This window comes from Lepisma saccharinum, chromosome 13 (genome assembly GCF_977018435.1).
Source record: "Lepisma saccharinum chromosome 13, izLepSacc3.1, whole genome shotgun sequence".
Lineage (NCBI taxonomy): Eukaryota > Metazoa > Arthropoda > Insecta > Zygentoma > Lepismatidae > Lepisma > Lepisma saccharinum.
The window spans coordinates 52671938-52689593 of record NC_139241.1 but is presented as its reverse complement, the minus strand read 5'-3'; the positions used below and the strand labels follow the sequence as shown (position 1 = coordinate 52689593).

The 17656-nt window shown below is 39.8% G+C and overlaps 1 protein-coding gene across 3 annotated transcripts in view; it reads right to left on the bottom strand.

Annotated features, from left to right (window-relative positions):
- Window positions 1–9807: 9807 nt before the first annotated feature.
- Window positions 9808–17656, bottom strand: part of LOC145997285 (dosage compensation regulator mle-like) — a 144314-nt gene continuing 136465 nt past the window's right edge. For all 3 annotated transcript variants that reach the window (XM_083134175.1, XM_083134176.1, XM_083134177.1), the window contains exon 24: window positions 9808–11309. In XM_083134175.1, coding sequence (XP_082990301.1) covers window positions 10546–11309 — 764 coding nt within the window. In that variant the 3' untranslated portion in view covers window positions 9808–10545. The remainder of the gene's footprint in view (window positions 11310–17656) is intronic.

The following is a 17656-nucleotide window of genomic DNA, read 5'->3' as shown; positions in this document are numbered from 1 at the left end:
ACTGCAAGCATACCCCTCCCAATTTAATATCCAGTCCCCCACCAAAATTCCTATGTCAATTTTAGGTTCACTGTTGAGTTGAAGAGTTGAGTCTCGACCTCCTCCAAATAATTTAATTCTCAATCGCCATACCAAAATTCCCACAACAGTCTAAGTGCAACAGTAATTAATACTCAAGACTTGGCTATCTCCCATCCTAGTGCTCAATTTCCTTACTATAGAGTTGGAAACTTCCCCAACCAAGGGTAATTCCACATCAGAATTCACGATAAAAAGTTAAGGTTTAATATGTAATAGCTGGCTGGATATTGTACACCTCAAATAGTAGATACCGTGTTGCCGAGAGACGACACTGGTATGTCTCGTCGCGTGAAAATGCCATCTCTTCTCGTGTCTAGTCTCGTTAACAACACTAATAATACAATATAGTAACTGTTATAATTCCCTTAGAAATACACAACTTGCTATTTATATACGAGTGATGCTTAAATGACAACGTAGTTCAACTTCCGTTCTACATTGTTCTATTATTTATTCAGTCAAATTTTCATCACAATCCCCCCCAAGTTAAGTGGACTCGACCAGCTTTCACATACCCGCCTGTGGGCACCCCTGTTCAACATCGCACTGATTATATATATATATATACGTATATAAAGTGACCCTCGACTTTATTCAGTTCTATGTCTCAAGTTTTTGTTCAGTCAAAGTTTTTTAAAGTGTTTGTTACATAATACACACGGAACTTCCTCACATTCCTCCCTGTGTAGTTCAAAAATTCATAATTGTAATCTGAATAAGGAAAATTAATTAAGAAATAAATACCAATAGTCGAAGCAATGTTACCAAATTTGAAGAAGTTAAGTGAAAACAGCTCCTCTCTCACTCCTAAAAGAGAGCAATAGATGAGATTGTTCTCTTTTACATATTCAACTTATCCATAATTTTGGCTTTCTGCCTTTCTTTATTTAACAAAATTATTTTATGCATTCAACATATATTTTTCTTTCTGCCCTAACAAAACGCATTACTAGGTGTATTAACCCCAATTTTACATGAAACTAATGTTTCACAGAGGAATGTGACGACATATAAACTACCGATAAAATGTGCGCGTAAATGGCTGTGTAATCCAACTGTAAGGACATAAGTTATGTCGGATCCTAAGTAAGTCTGTGTATTCACTCCAAATTAGCTTTTGGGCATAATTACGGCTCTTTTTTGTTCATAATTACTGCTTTGATTCGGCTGCGAAACCGGAGCGTAGAGCGATCTGTCCGGGCGTGACGTCACGCCTGACGTCAAGGACCACGTGATCAGGTATGGCCCCAGCCTTCTCCTCTACTAGTCTTGACAATTGCCCCTCTGCAGGTGACCCTGGCTGCCTGAAAGAAATAATGCATGAAGGACGTGAAAACTAATTCCACCTTGAGTATCCTTTTGTCCTGCTACTCGCAGATTCTGCTAGTCTTTCTTTAATTCAATGTTTGCCCCCCCCCCCCCCCATACAATTGATTTTCGTCCAAGGTTGGGAAAAGGCAAATAGCCCTCTGTCCCCTGTGGTTGCACCATTTCCTTTTAGAGTATAATATTGTTTAATAACAACGATAAGATTCCTCTCCACTAAATTTCTAGGTGAAAGTATAATACGATAGGGGCATGGAACGTCTAAAAGGGGGGCAAGGATGACCACCCTTCCCCCTTTGAAAATGCAGGTTAACCTAAAAGTATATATTTCACACGTATAATTTGATTTGTCATAGTAACTTACAGTAATTATTATGTAATGGAGACGCAGGAATGTGATCATTTCAAATTCAAGTGGTGTTTTTTGAAGGGACAGCACTAGTATCGGGATAATATGCCCCATGGAAAAATACCTTGCTTGTCCCTTTGTGGAAAAAAACTGCGAACATCCGTCAATAGGGGGGCAACTGCCCCCGTGCGCACGCCTATGCACGTGGATAGTGTGCATTAGTTGAACCTTCTCTAACAGCTGACATGCAAGATTTGAGAGTAGCGTAAATAGGTATTTGAAGAAGTTAATCAAGTGTTTTCTTTATAATTGGAAACATAGTCCTTCCTTTGATGATTAACAGATTCCATATTAATCATCATTCTTAGAAAATAATTCTTTTTAGCTTTAAAAAGCAAAATAATTATTTTTCCATTTGTTTAAAACATGTTTTTTGTTCTTCATTAAAGCATGTTTAAAACAAAAAAAACTGCTTTATTTATTTCTTTTTAAAAACAAGTTTTGCCACCAGTCTAGACATGCATTTTCACAGAATACTTCACATGTGCTGCCAACAAGCCGTCGATCCAGACTGATGCACGTCTCCACACTGCAGTCCTGTGGGGACGTGTATCGAGTTCGGCCAAGCAGTGGAGATGCACCTTAACATTATAGGTGTTGTCTACCCTTACGGTGGGTGCTCTACATGCTGGCAAGGGAAGTGGGGTATACGCAGTAGACCAACCAGACAACAGCGGTGGCACTGAGTGTTACGATGTGGCGGGAGGAAGTACTATGTGCACCTCGTTCTACAGGCGGCTGTGTTTCTCGTCGTGCTGGATTGGTTGCTTCCCCGCTCCCCTTGCCAGCATGTAGAGTGCCCACCCTAAGAATGAACAAGATCTATAGGCACATATGACATTTTTTTTAAAAAAAATTACAGAGGGGCACACAGATAAATAATATTTAAGTTTGGCCAAATTATCACTTGCCGACCTCCTTGGCAGAGTGGTTAGCGATGCGAGAGTTTCCTGTTTTGAATACTGGTTTGGGCAGGAGTGTTCCTTGTGAGAGTCCCTACACCAGTTTCATCATATTATCACTCATCCTCATCTTCACAATTAACCAAAAGTGGCAGAAAGCGAAGTAAAATGAATGAAATCAACCAATGAATCAAATTATTACTTTCAATGAAATCTTTTCTTGTTTTCGAAGTAATGCTCTATTCCATGTATTTTGTGTATGTAGGGGAGGAGCAATGTTTCAAAGAACTGTGTAGAAGTAATAACTGTAATGGTGTTCTTTTGTTATATACTAATGTATATGTGAGCATTTTAAAATCTGAATAACATGAGTTACTTCCTTCCGGTCGAGGCCCCATCATGTCACTGTGAATTGGAAAGTCAGTCTGACATGACATGACAGAGTTTTACTTAATGTTAGATGAGGTAAATAAACTAAAACTTACCTTGCAACTCGTTTCTGAAGAAAATATCTCCAAGTTTCTATAACACATTCGTAACACATCCACACAACCAGATGTGAAAGTGGATTGGGGGGGGGGGGGGTTGTGAGTGGGTTCAAGTTACAAGAAGCCTTCAATTTGACCCCAAGATTCTGGCTTTCCAAACATTTGGAAGTTCCGCTACACTCTGGTCAAGTCACGGACTATGCCTGTGACGAGGAATCGGCAGACTCTTTGTTTCAAAATAAATATATCGCTCTTTGGGGTCGGTGAATGTGGAATGGTAGCCTAAGAAACAAAGAAAAAGAGGCAAATTTAAAACCCCATAAGCTGCCCCCGTGACTGAATGGTTAGCACATTGCACATTCAAATCCCGGGATGAGCATTGCACGTTTGTGAGTGTCCATTCATAAATTTCATTATATCAACACTTATCCTCATCTTCGCAATTAGCCAAAAGTGGCATAAAATAAATCAAATCAATCAATCAAGCAAATCCCCACACCTGGCCTACCTGATGGAGCAGTGGTAGCGTCGCCGCTTGTATTCAAGGGTTCCGGGTTCGATACGTGGCGGAGGCACATAGTGGTTCGGATCCAAATTTAAACTGTAGGTCCAAACCTGATTAACCTTACTGTGTATAAAGTGGACTTAAAATGCCAACTCAATCAAGCAAACCCCTATTAAAATTAGCCAAGTTTGCTATTTTTTCTGAGTACAATTTTAACCCCTAGAGTGCATTATCCACTTCTAAAATTCTACCCGGCCCTCCAGAAAAACAACCTGCGTACACTGGTGAGTGGGACACTTGTGTATATGAGAGTTGATTTTAATTTAACAATGTCTGTCTGCCTCTCTCATTCTCTCTCCCTCCTTCGTATATACAACACACACACACAGACAGAGGAGGGAAGAGAGACACACACACATAATGTTTTGTTGTTAAATTTCTTAATGGTTCTATAGAGAAATTTCTGAAATTTGCCCCCCCCCCCCCAAACTAATCAACCTAACTACGTCCCTGCATTTCATCAGTTCTTCATTCATCCTTGTTGTACATACCCGTGAAATAAAGTGAGATGTAAAATAACCAAAATAGAAATAGATTTTGGGATGGGATAAAATACAACCATCTAAAAATAGTAATATAACAATAGTAATAAAATGTATTATTATTATGTGCTAGTATAATTGAATAGCATTTGGCAAATTTCATAGTTCAAACAGCACTTTTCATGGCTGAGTGGAGTTCCACGTGCTCCAATTTACCTCTCCCCTCCATGCCCAATAAGATGAGCAGGAAACACATTTCTTAGCAAGCTCTTAGTGCAGGGATGTCGTTAGGAGGGGGGACGTGGGGGCACTGGCCCCGGCAAACATCCACGTGGCCCCAGGAAACTGTTCTGTATTTGCTGGAAATTTTACTTAGATGACAAATATTGCAAAGTAATTCTTCAGTAAATTATTTTGCTTGCAGTTTGAAACACTTCTTCAATTTTCAGTAGCACGAACCCAAGCAAAGCATTTCTTTCCTACTTCTTGCTTGTTGAACACAAACAGATGTATTGGGAGGGGATGCAGTTAATGGTTTTGTGGTCCACCCCAGTCAGGGAAGTCTGAGACCTATTGAAAATGCACTTTTCCTCCCTGCGGCACACCAGATCCAGGAATCCCCCCCAAAACCCACACTTTATCTTCATCTGGCCCTGCACTGGCACCATAGGTGCTGAAAAGAACACACAAACAGGAAGATTTAGCTACGGGTGGCTAGAATTTTCTGGGTTAATTATTTTATGGTTCAGAAAAGATATCCCCGTGCGTTTCAAATTCCAAGAACCGAATTCTATTGCTTGTTCCTTTTTCGGTGCGGGAATGAATAACATAGTGGTTCTTCTCACATGCACTCAACCCTCCTGCTAATGACCTGCCCTGCAAGGAGGGAAAGGCCACTTTCTGAAAATTCGGAGAAACATTGAAGCGGTCGGTTCATCTGTTGATTTGGTGGACAATTGATATCTGTCAGTTTGAAGTAGGATTTATTGTCCGAGCGGTGGTAAACTTCTGTAAACGCGAGAAGATAGCACCACGAAGTGTTTGTGATCTCGTTTTCCTACATCGCGAGGAAAATGTCGAATGAGAAGCTGCCAGATTGTCTTCCTCTGGAAACAATGGATCTGGATCGACCAAATATCCAATATATTGGCATTCTAAAAGAGAGTCTGACTACCACACAAGATCCTAGGTTCGACTCCCAGGGTGGTTGATCTCATGTATAATGAAGAATAAATCACGTTTCAATTAAGGAAGGAAACTAAGTATGTAGCAATTGCTTTTACAGCCATCTGCATGCTCTATAAGTATTATATTACAAAATTTGTATATCTTTCTGACTTTCCGTGATTTTTCATTTAGCCTCCACCTGCAAATGTGGAAGCTTTTGCTGCTTAGGTGGCAAGGTTGACTAGACATACAAATATAATTAATCCCTAGTCATACAGCGAATAATAGTTATATAATATAATCATGAGTTATGGGGAAGCAAATTACTTATCAAGCATTTTCTGTTTCTCTTTGTTCTGCAGTCGTTAACAATGTGCACTATGATGCCAGGGGTCCTGGGTTCGAAACCCGGACAGAGCGTGTGTGTTCTTTATGATGGTCCTCTCATCAATTTCACATCACTCATTTTCACCTTCATCTTCACGATTAGCCAAGAAGTGTCAGAAAAGTGAAGTAAAATAAACCAAATAAATCATTTATATATTTCTATATTACGTCGCTTTTCTACCCCTTGGATTAAATGCGACGATGAGGATGAAAGATGAGCCGATGGGACAGACATGATACAACCATACCTGTCCAATGTCCGAACCTTGAACCTCTGGTTTCGTAGCATGTTATACTCAAGTCAGTGGAATTCTTAGGAAGAAAAACTGTAAAAGTAGGGTGAAAAGAAACAAAGTTCTACGATGCATAAAATGCAATGTTTAGTTCTTTTAAAACCTTCCAATTATAGAGTTCTTGTCTTAAGTCCACTGTATGCATAGTAAGGCTAATCGGTGATCCAAACCACTATGTGCCTCCACCTGGCATCGAACCCGGGACCCCTTGATTGCAAGGCAGCAATGCTACCACTGCGTCATCGAGGAGGCTGAGAAAAACTTACAATTAGTCAGTAAAATTAATATTAAGGGACAAGGCCTGCGAAGAGTTCTTTCATTCGGTTGCGCGTGGTCATCACATCGAGTCCCTTAGTTTCGAGTAGAATTTGCTTCCATATAGCTTTCAAGTACTTCCCAAATTGTCCTCACGATGTTGGAACAGCACAGAAATTTTGGAACTAATACAAGCAGGCACATACCCAGGGAAGTGGATCAGGGGCTGCAGTCCTTTCCCAAAATCCTACAAATATCTGATTTTAATGTGTAGTAAGTAAATAAATTTACTTCATTAACAGGATTAAACATCTTGTACATGGTAAGTTGTAATATACCTAGAAATTCATTTTCAGCGCAGTTACTCCTCCCACCTACCTTTTCGTCTTTAAATGGCGGCTGCCGATAAGGGATAGTAAGCCCCTTCCAAAATCAAGTTCTGGCTACCGGCCTGACCAGCAGGGATCGAACCTTGAACCTTTCGATTAATTGAACTGGTGTTTTAAGTCCACTTTATGCACAGTAAGGCTAATTGGGACTGGACCTACAGTTTAAAGTGAGATCCGATCAAATATGTTCCTCCATCGGGAATCAAACCCGGGACACCTTGTTGAACCTGCCAAACCAAAGACGAGAGCGTAATCATTTGAGCATATGGGAACTTCGTTTTATCCAATGCCATCATTTATTCAGTTTTCCACACACAAATAAGATTAATTTTAAGAAATTAGACGTGTGGATATAATTTCTTATCGTCATCATTTCCCAAGTGAACAATCATATGCCATAGAAGACTTGGGCCAGCCCTTCAGAATAGTGCTTAACGCGGTCGCCTTGAACTAAGAGATGCCGGATTCGATTCCGGTATGTACTGTATACATGAGATGCATAGCTTTAACTCATTAGTCATTACGCACACATTTCATATTTGCACTGTTGTCAATACTTGTAAACCTGGTTCCAGCACTTATATCTAAAACTACGGAAAAGGGTTTTATCTACTTCTCAATTTTCTTCCAGCAAATTTACAAATCTAAAGACTAATAACATTGATCTTGGTGTATCAGACATTAAACTAATGAGTTCATTCTGCATTTAGTTTCCCGAATAATGGCTGTAGATTTCGCGAGAGTATATCTGTAGACTGTTGGGGCTACAGAAGAAAATGATGTTCCTTTCCAATTTATTGATTGATTGAGTTGATGTTTTAAGTCCGCTTCATCACAGTCAGGCTAATCGGGACTGGTTCTACAGTGTACAGACCGGCCAAGGGAAAGGAAACTAGCTGGAAAGTACGATTCCAAACGCGAGAGGGGAATCAGGTAGAACATTCACTAAACCACCCTGTGGCATTTTGCTTGCATGGGTTCGCTTGTTGTGTTTATTACTGCTTGCTGTGTTGTGTTTGTGATGTCTCTTACAATTCGTAACAAACCGTTTCGAAGTTGAACAAAGAAAACTGACGTTTTGGTTCCTGTTGCACATTCTACAAAACGCCCTCGATATAAAACACAATGCCACAAACCATTCAGTTACTACGTTTAATACTATGCATAATAATACTATTATTAGTGAATACTATTCTGATGAATGCTGTGTACATTTGTGTTAATTATAATATTTACTAAGGAGATCAATTTAATGATCCAAAATAAAGTTACTGGTTTACAAACAAGTTTATTTACTAATGTGACGTGATGAATACTTTCCTGATATATTCTGTTTCTTATATATTGGTATATGGATGGTTATTTTTGTCATTCTGTACCCTTTCATAATTCGTAAACATCTCTACGTATTTTGGCGACGATGTTACTACGTTTGAAACTTCATTGTTGTTTCCACAGCAGACCATTTTCACGGATCCCGCTTCCTGACCAGAGTGACGTGACCCCTATTTTGCCAATGAACACGTCCAGTTGGCACATGCGCACTTCCGTCCATGGTCTTGGCTAAGGCAGCCAGACAGTAAAGTGGGATCTGAACCTTTTCTTCACACACACACACACACACACATACATACACACATACATACACACACACACACATACATACATACACACATACATTCACTACGAGACTCGGCGGCGACAGGTCCACAACAGTCGCACGCTACAGTGCTCTTTTTCCGCTCTCTTTCCCTTTCTGTTGACGTTGCAGACTGACGCCAGTATAATCCTCCTTCGGAAGTTGTGTTGTGTAGTGCCCGTGTGTTGAAGATTGTAGCTTAATATGGCACCACAAAAATTTACATTTCAACAAAGGATTTATCTTGTCGAGTGTTACTTCGGAAAGAGGAATTGTGGAGAAGTGCAATGACATTTTGCAACGAAATTTCCTGGTGTTCCCGTTCCACATACGACCACTATATTAAAAGTTTAGAGTAACAGGGTCAGTTCTGAATAAATGGAGAAATTTAAAAAATAAAGTATACAAAGACAATACGCACACCATCCGTGAGTTAAAAGAGAGTATTGTACAAGAAAACGGGAGAATTACAGTAGACGAACTTGCATGTGTAAATGCCAATTTTCTTGGGAGATGCCAGGAATGTGTTGCAGCAGAGGGACATCATTTTCAACACCTTCTGTAGTCAAGGTTAGTACATAATATGAAAACTGTAATATGAATAGCAGACTCTACCGACTGTTGTGGACCCGTTCACTGGGAAAGACAAACGCTGATGCAGGGCTGCTTGGCACCGAGTCTCGTACCGAATGTCACTGAATGCTCTGTATAATGTATGTATACAGTATAGGCCTATATGGTGTATAAATAGTTTGTTAATTTATAATAGTTTGATAGAAAAAATCTTACATTTGGACCCCCCCCCCCCACCAACTGATCAACCTAGCTACCTCTCTGTCTTGGTGGTTTCCCGAGAAATGAATAGGCCTAGCAACACTGACTCGGGCCGAGCTCAAGGCTCCTCCTCTACACAGTGATCGTGATGAGGTTCTGCCAAGGTAGGAAACCTCAAAATTTCAGCACTGCTCTGGCTCGTAGAACTAACGTGAAAACATACATTTGTGCCAAGGTTTAAATAAAAAAGACACTTGAAAGCATTTCTTTTAACTAGCACTGAGGTTGAAGGCCTGCAGATGAGTAGTCTTAGAACTTGGCCGCGGTTGGTGAAGAAAATGAAAATTCAGAGTGTCCATTACACTCGCCCATTCACAAGCTGACTGCTACATGCTGAGCGATCTGCACACAGGAAAAAAAAAAAAAAAACATGCGCATGAAGGTGCCCGACACCTGTAGTTCATGTTTCCATGGAAAAAAATTAGATTGAATACTTTTTTAATAGATCATGTGCACACACACTAACATGGCTAGTCATAAGCATGAAAACATCTTGGTTGTATTAATTTAAAGTTATGGGAAACTGGAACAAAATATTGTCAAAGAAATAAAACCACTGTCAAATAAAAGTTATTCTTTAATTTCATAGCACAAACTCAGTTGAAAATTCATGTCTTACACAAGTATATAATAGAGCTTCCACTTAGCTGAATGGTTAGCATTCTCATCTTTGGTGCAAGCCATTTAGAGATTAATCTCCAGAGAAATTTGAAAAATGTCAGTGTTGTTCCAGAACTGTGAGGATAATAGCTTGATAACAAGAGTAGATGACTCCGGTCTTAACAGACAGAAAACAGGGGCAATGAAAAGTCATTTGGCAGGCACTGGTGCTCAATGGGCTGTTCTACCACAGTTTCATATTATAACAATTCCTTGTAACTCTTGTGATAAAATTGGCTTTATTCAAACACACAGAATTATTACATATTTGTGTAAGAAATGAAACATATTGTAATATTACTAATTATCAGCTAGTAATCACAATCAATTGATCAATTTGAGAATATATGTACATTAAATTTACTTTTATTTGATGAACAAAGTTACCAAAACACCCGACTGTCTCAGAAGTTTTATCATAACTTCGTAAATAAATGGTTAAATCATGTAAACGTTTCATATTGTACCTGTGGTACAATTTTTCATAGTCCACAAAAAATAAAATGTGACAAGTTTTCATTACAATTACACAATAAATTGTGACATATCTACATCAAAGTAACTTGCATCATTCATTACTTATTTCACAACCGCTTATATTCTGTGCAAGTTGTACTGAGCACTCATTTGACACTTCAGTCTTTGTTTGTCCTTTGTTTTGGTTGTGTTCACCATGCATTTCTATTGCCTCTTTGATTTCCTCTGTAATAGTCACCCTGCCCCCTCCCGTAACTGTTCTGCCAACCACCACGATTGTAGCCCCTGCCACGTGGATAATTTTGTCTGCCATATCCAGCTTCTGTGTAGCCCATCTGTCCACTCGAGTACCCCTGCTGTCCTCCGGAATAGTAGTTCTGGTTCCTGTGCATTCCGGTTTGTCCCAGACTGTCATGCTGCTGCCATCCAACACTCCTTTGTTGCATTTGCATGGAATTCTGGGAATCATACCCACCTTGTTCTCCACTGTAGCCCATCCCTTGACTTGAGGAGCTTGCTTGCCAACCAGAGTAATTGTCTTGTCCACCATGCATAGCCGGGCGTTTAGGTGCCATATTATACTGATCGGTACTGAAGTCATTATATTCTTCATCAAATTTTCTTTTCTGAGTGTTTCGTCTCTTGCCCATGACAATGCTGCGGTGTTCAAAATTACTTGGCTGTTGCTCATCGTGGTTTCCTTGCGAACTGCTGGCTTGCCCAAAAATGACACTTCGTTCCCCAGAGTCAGACTGTTGACCACCAAACTGAGAGCCAGCCAGTCCACGGCTCACACTTGCTAAGGCAGTCACGGCTCCAGCAAGCCTTAGCTTAGCATCCCCTGACACACTGGCATTACTGTTTTGGTTCCAATTTACAACTGTACTTCTGTCCCTCATTCTCCTCCTTTGACGTTGGCTGGGGTTACCCCATTTCCCCCTCTTGTTCTTCCCACCTACAAAAGGACCAAGAAGAAATTAAAAACCTCCAACATGAAAGATGTGATGCTATTCTAGATCTTGCCTAGAAACAAATTACATGCCCAAGTGTGACAAGTGCAGACCACTTTACAGAGTTAAACAGTTGAATAATGTGTCACTTTATCTCAACAGTCTCATATTCTTCACCAAATTTTCTTCTCTGAGTATTTCGTCTCTTGACCATGACGTTATCTCAAAACTTCTGATGCAAAAACCTTATGTCTATAATCATAATTTTTACTAGTGATGTACCAACATAATAATTTTGCCAACACTAATAAAAATAGTCACGAACACTTCTGGGTTGTAATGATGTCATTGAAAGTCAATGGAGTTGATACAACCCAGAAGTGTCCGGTCTACTGATTCAATATAAAATTACAATTGTTCCTTGAAGAACATGAATGGTTCATTAAAATCTTTTATCAATGAATATAACCACATGACTACAATGAGTTTTGCTTTGAAAAAGAAAAACTGCATATTCAGACATTTACTTTACAAAACTACAACATGTAGTCCTCCTCAGTGACCATGTGGTCTAAGGTGCTGTGCTTTGGACTCTGACTGTGGGACAGCATGGGTTCGAGTCTGCCTGGGTTCTCTGACTGTGTATAGGACTGGTGGCAAATCATCATCGTGAGGAAATTGGGAAGCAATGAGTGAGTAGCATAACCTGGTCTCGGAAATCTCCTATAATGGCCGAGGGTTCGACGTGCTGACCCCACGTCACCCCATTACCGGTTGCAGATCTCCACACCTATAGGTAGGATTGTGGGAAGGAGACTGACAGTCGGGAGACAGGCCAAGGCCCTCTGAGGGCTGTTGCACCATGGGTTATTATTATTATAACAACATATAAATAATATACAGGGTGGGGCAAAAAAAGGTAACCAAAACATGGTAATAAGATGAAGTTGGTGAGTGAAGTTGGCAGTGGACATAATGTTTCATGCTACAGTTAATTTCTACAGATCACCATGCTCCGGCATACATTGGCAGAATGGATTTGGGGTTTGGAGTATTACCTCAGAAGTTATGGTACTGGATGAAATGGTGGACCATCCTTGTCGTGGGTTTGAAAAGAATTTTCAGCAACGCGCACCTCTGAAGAAAACCATCTTGAAGTGGGTGGACATGTTCGGACGAACAGAGTCAGTGACAAATTAAATGAAGAACGATCTGAGCACCCAAACAGCACCAGAATAAACAGAACTGTAGGTCGTGTGTTAGAGGAAGTTCTGCTGTCACCAGTGGCAGCTGATGAAGGGGGCTGCAGGACTATATTTTGTTGCCATTAGTGCAAAAATTAAATAGCGGAAGTATAAATATTTAATTTTTGCACTAATGGCAACAAAATATAATTTGCTTGGGGTGGCTGCAGCCCCCCCCCCCTTCATCAGCCGCCACTGGCTGTCACCCAAGAAAAGCATAACAGTCATTCTAATTGTTACTGTCAATGTAATTGTACAAGCTTATTTCATTACATTGCAAGCAGTTAAGTAGATGATGCATCCAGTTTGCCGGCAGATGCACTCTCGCTGCCTGCTGCATGAGCTGCCGCTCCACGGCCAACTCGACTGTAAAAGACACTGTAGTTTCTTTACTATAAATTTTTGAAAGTATTAATGGACTTTATGTACACCCTGTATTTTGCACTAATTTACAGTTATATCAGATTGGTAAAAATATCTGTAATTTTGCCGATAAATTGATAAAAGTTGAAACTGATAGAATATTACAGTATTTTAAAATGCAGAATTCTACTAGAAAGGCCTTCTTGCTGCAGTTTTAGTTTCACAAGGTACCCTCCTGTTGAGGTAAAGTGGCACATTATTCAACTGTTCAACTCTGTAAAGTGTGCCACTTTATGTGAACAGGAGTGCACCTGTCGCACCTGGGTATGTAATTTGTTTCTGTAAACTGCATATTTGCAAAAGGTTCAATTCATCTCAAACTATCAATTACAAACTATGATTGTCTTTGAGTTTTTGTTTCGTAGTCCACTTTATGCACACAAAGACTAATCGAGACTGGACCTACAGTTTAAAGTGGGATCCAAACCACTATGTGCCTGCACCAGGTATTGAACCTGGTTCTCCGTGATTACAAGGCAACATGTTACTGGAGATGAAATTTTTAAGGAGTATATTGGGGAAGACTAGATAGAATAAGGAATGAGGAGATCCGACAGACAGTGGGTGTGGTGAAGCTTCATGACAGGATAGATCAGGCACAGATAAGGTTGTTCGGACACATGAAGAGGATGGATGCAGATAGATTACCAGTAAGAGCTTACCATGCACAAGGAGTGGGAATAAGGCCAAAGGGGAGACCAAGATATCGGTGGAAAGAGCAGATAGTGGAGTGTGTTAGGAGAAGAGGACAAGATTGGAACACCATAGAAAGAGGAGTGGTGAAAGACCAGGGAAGAATGGAGTGGCAGGAAACGGCGAAGGATGATGATGATGTTACCACTATGCCATCGGGGAGGTCTGATTGTGTTTTAAATCGAAGGGCTCGGAGGTAAAACTTTTCATTATTGAGTTTCTTAAGTAGAAAGTTTATTAGAAGCTATACTGTACATAATATTTTTTCGTGTTGTGTTTACAAATTTCTGAAGGGTTCAATGAGTCCAATATAAATTGCATGACATAGAAATTACATAGGAAAATTGACGGAAGATTCTTTTTACTTTGTAACTCAATAATGACCAACATGTCACATGCTTTACCCCCGAGCCCTTCAATTATGAACATATTTTGAATTTTGAGCAACCATGCATTGTACTCATAAGACTTCCCTGCTTCTTCATTGCAAGTTTCAAGCTTCTATCAGCAGGGAGTGCTGAGTGCTGAACTATAGCGAGGAAAATGGCAACATGGAACCATACTATGCCAGTGCACCTGAAGCAGCATGCAGTGATCTTGTTTGTAACCGCAGAAAATGTGTCCCCAATTGACATTCATCGGAGAATGAAGGCTATTTATGAGGATTATTGTGTAGCCATCAATACTGTACGACGTTGGTCTGTTCGTGCTCATAATGAAAACCCCAAGCTCTTAATGTGAGACAAAGAACGGAGTGGAAGGCAGCATACTGCAAGTGATGAAGGTCATCGGAATCATAACCCAGGCAGAGCTAGCATTCAAGTGTAGCATATTGCGGGAGTGAGTGCAGATCTGGGATATAGAAAACTTTGTGCACGGTGAGTGCTCCGGAAGCTCACTCCTGACATGAAACAGAAGATACTGGATATTAGCCAAGAGTCACTTCAGCACTACGAACTTCAAGGTGATACCTTCCAAAGCTTAATGAACACTTGAGAGGAGTTCACTTCGATTCTGATGATGCAGTGCAAACAGAATTGCGAGGCAATGGCACCATCATCAAGATCAACAATTCAACAGTGATGGCATTAACCCATTTATGCCTACTGTTCCATAATTGGAACACCAGTCACGTGGAAGTTATTTGTAGCCCACTGCTCAAAGTCGTCAATATTGTCCGATTTGTCAAGTCAACCTATTTCGTAAGGGTATATGATATGACCTAGTGCACAGAGCTAGTCACTGATTGAGATACCGAGCTGCAGGAATGTTGTGAAAAATTGATTTGTATTTTCGAGAAGGTTTTTGAACATCCATCCGAAGACAGGTTACTATAATGCTAGTGCATTACACCCTAAAGTTGTAAAGTTTTTCCATGTTACCACTGTACTAGTTACTCTATCAGGCTGTAACAAGAAAATGCAGCCGTTATTATTCTTGTATCAGTTATAGGCTTCAAAATTGAACTAATATATTTCACTTTGCCACTTTTCAGTTGAAACCAGTTTCCAAGTCTGAGAATGCTGAAAACTCTAACTTTACATGAAATAATGGACCTGCTAGAGACAGATGACAGCATAGAAGCAAGTGCCATAGTCATACAACCACCTGAAAATGCTACAGCACCTGTTTCTGATGAGGACTCCAGAGATGAAGAAGGTGGAACAATAAATAATCTGCCAGGTTCTTCGCTGCGTGCACCTGCTGATCTTGTTCAAGATGATTGTGATGCTAACTCTGACCCAGATGATCCCTCATCCATTCCTGGAAGTGAATCTCCTGCGGATGAAGTTGCATTTACCTCTACCAAGCAGCAACCTCTTCCAACAAAGAGAGAAAAACTCACAAAAATTGTGCGCAAATGGGAAATATCTGACCTAAATGCACCTCCCATAGCAGGTGAGGTTACACAACTACAAATCACACAAGTGAAAACTCTTGGCTTGACTACATCTGAACTAATGTGTTTTCTGGGTGTTATTTTTTTGAGTGGTTACGTCTCAGTTCCCAGAAGATGCATGTTCTGGGAGCAAAGAACAAATGCACATAATGTACTTGTTACAGATACCATGAGACGTGACCACTTTGAAACTATATTTTCTAATCTGAATGTTGCTGACAATGCAAATTTGGACCCAATGAACACGTTTGCCAAGTTGCGATCTCTCATAAACAAACTGTGGGAGATGTATGAAATTTGATCCAAACGAAACATGCTTTACTGTGGACGAATCCATGGTTCCTTACTTTGGTCGTCATGGGTGCAAACAGTTTATTCGGGGAAAGCCAATTCGGTTTGGCTACAAGTCTTGGTGTCGTGCAACACATCTAGGCTACATTTGCTGCTTTCAGCCATATCACGGTAAAAACCCGAACACCAAATATGAGTATTATGGTGTTCGTGCATCCATTGTCCTCCAGTTTGTTGAGGCACTTACAGAGGAGCACCCTGGACAATACCATTTTGTGTTCAATAACTTTTTCACCAGTATTGCATTACTTGATAAGCTTAGTTGCCTGGGTCATCAGGAAACAGGTACAGTAAGAAAAGATCGCATTGACAAAGCTCCACTGGAATCAGATGATGCTCTAAAGAAAGAGGTGGCAAAGACAATATCATAAAATAAAACATATGACACAAAGCCAATCGATCTTCTGGAGTTTCGTCGTCGTGTGGCATGTCATTATCTGGAAACCCATGGCCATCCTGCAGAACCTGGCCGGAAAGGAAGACCTTCTCAGAAGCGCAACATTGATTCACGTTGTGATGGCATTAATCATGTGATCATCAAGCAAGGAAAGCAAACACGCTGTGCTCAATGTCATAAGAACACCACTTTTCGATGTGAAAAAATGTGATGTTGCCTAACATGTGAAGTGTTCAGTTGAATATCACACTGAATAGTAACATTCCGAGACGAAATCCAGGATTTTTTACATTATGTACAAAATGGTAATGTTTGGCTAGTGTTCCATTTTTGGAACGCCACAAAACCTATAAACGGGATTAGATAAAAGTATTTCTCCTTCAAATTCTTGTTTTCTTTATATATTTCTACCTAACATATGAGAATTTCATGAAAAACTCAAAACTTTCAACCTCCGGCATAAATGGGTTAAGAAACTGGTCTATCGTTGGCAGACGTGTATTGATCACCAGAGTGATTATGTTGAAAAGTAATTGTGTAGATATGGACAATAAAGAAAGTTACCTGTATTTCTATTATTCAAATAAATTAAACCCTTTTCCAATAAAAAAAATAGGAGGGATTACTTTTCAGCATGCCCTCGTATATTCCGGGCTTTTGAAAATAAATCATAAAATAAGTATTTTACGATCATTACGAGCCAATGTTAAGCAAAAGTGAATGCTATGAAGACATTTACAGTTTTCGTGTTTTAATTTTTCCAATTGCATTCAACTAAAGTAGAACTCTGATTTTAAATTCCTGCATAATACATACAGTCACCCAAGTCTCCCCAAAAGCCAATGTTAACCCTAGAATAGATTCATGTCTTTATCGTTTGTACGGAAGTCAAACTTTTTGGACACCCTGCAATTGTAATTATTATTCTTAACAGGCAAGAGTATTTTCTATAGTTCAAATCACAAACCCTGACACCTTCTGTAAACAAAACCACCTGCATGTAGAAAGCATTGCAAACTCATAGAAGTAAAATAATCCACACGAAAATCCAGCGTTGTTACAGGATTCATTACGTAAGGTAAAACAATGGCAAATTTGTAGTATGGGATACGCTGCCGCAAATGACGTCTCACTTTAAACCCAATGCTCTTCTTTTGTACTTATTGCTTCACCTTTATGATTAACTCTTTGCACCAGTAATCAGTTCCCATAAATTTGGCTTCTTTCTTTGCATGCGAATTGAATATATTTTACTTGCATTTCTTTAGACAAAATGATATAACATGGTAATGTATATTTCTAAGGATGATATAGATAGGAGTGTATTTGAAATTTGTTTGTAGA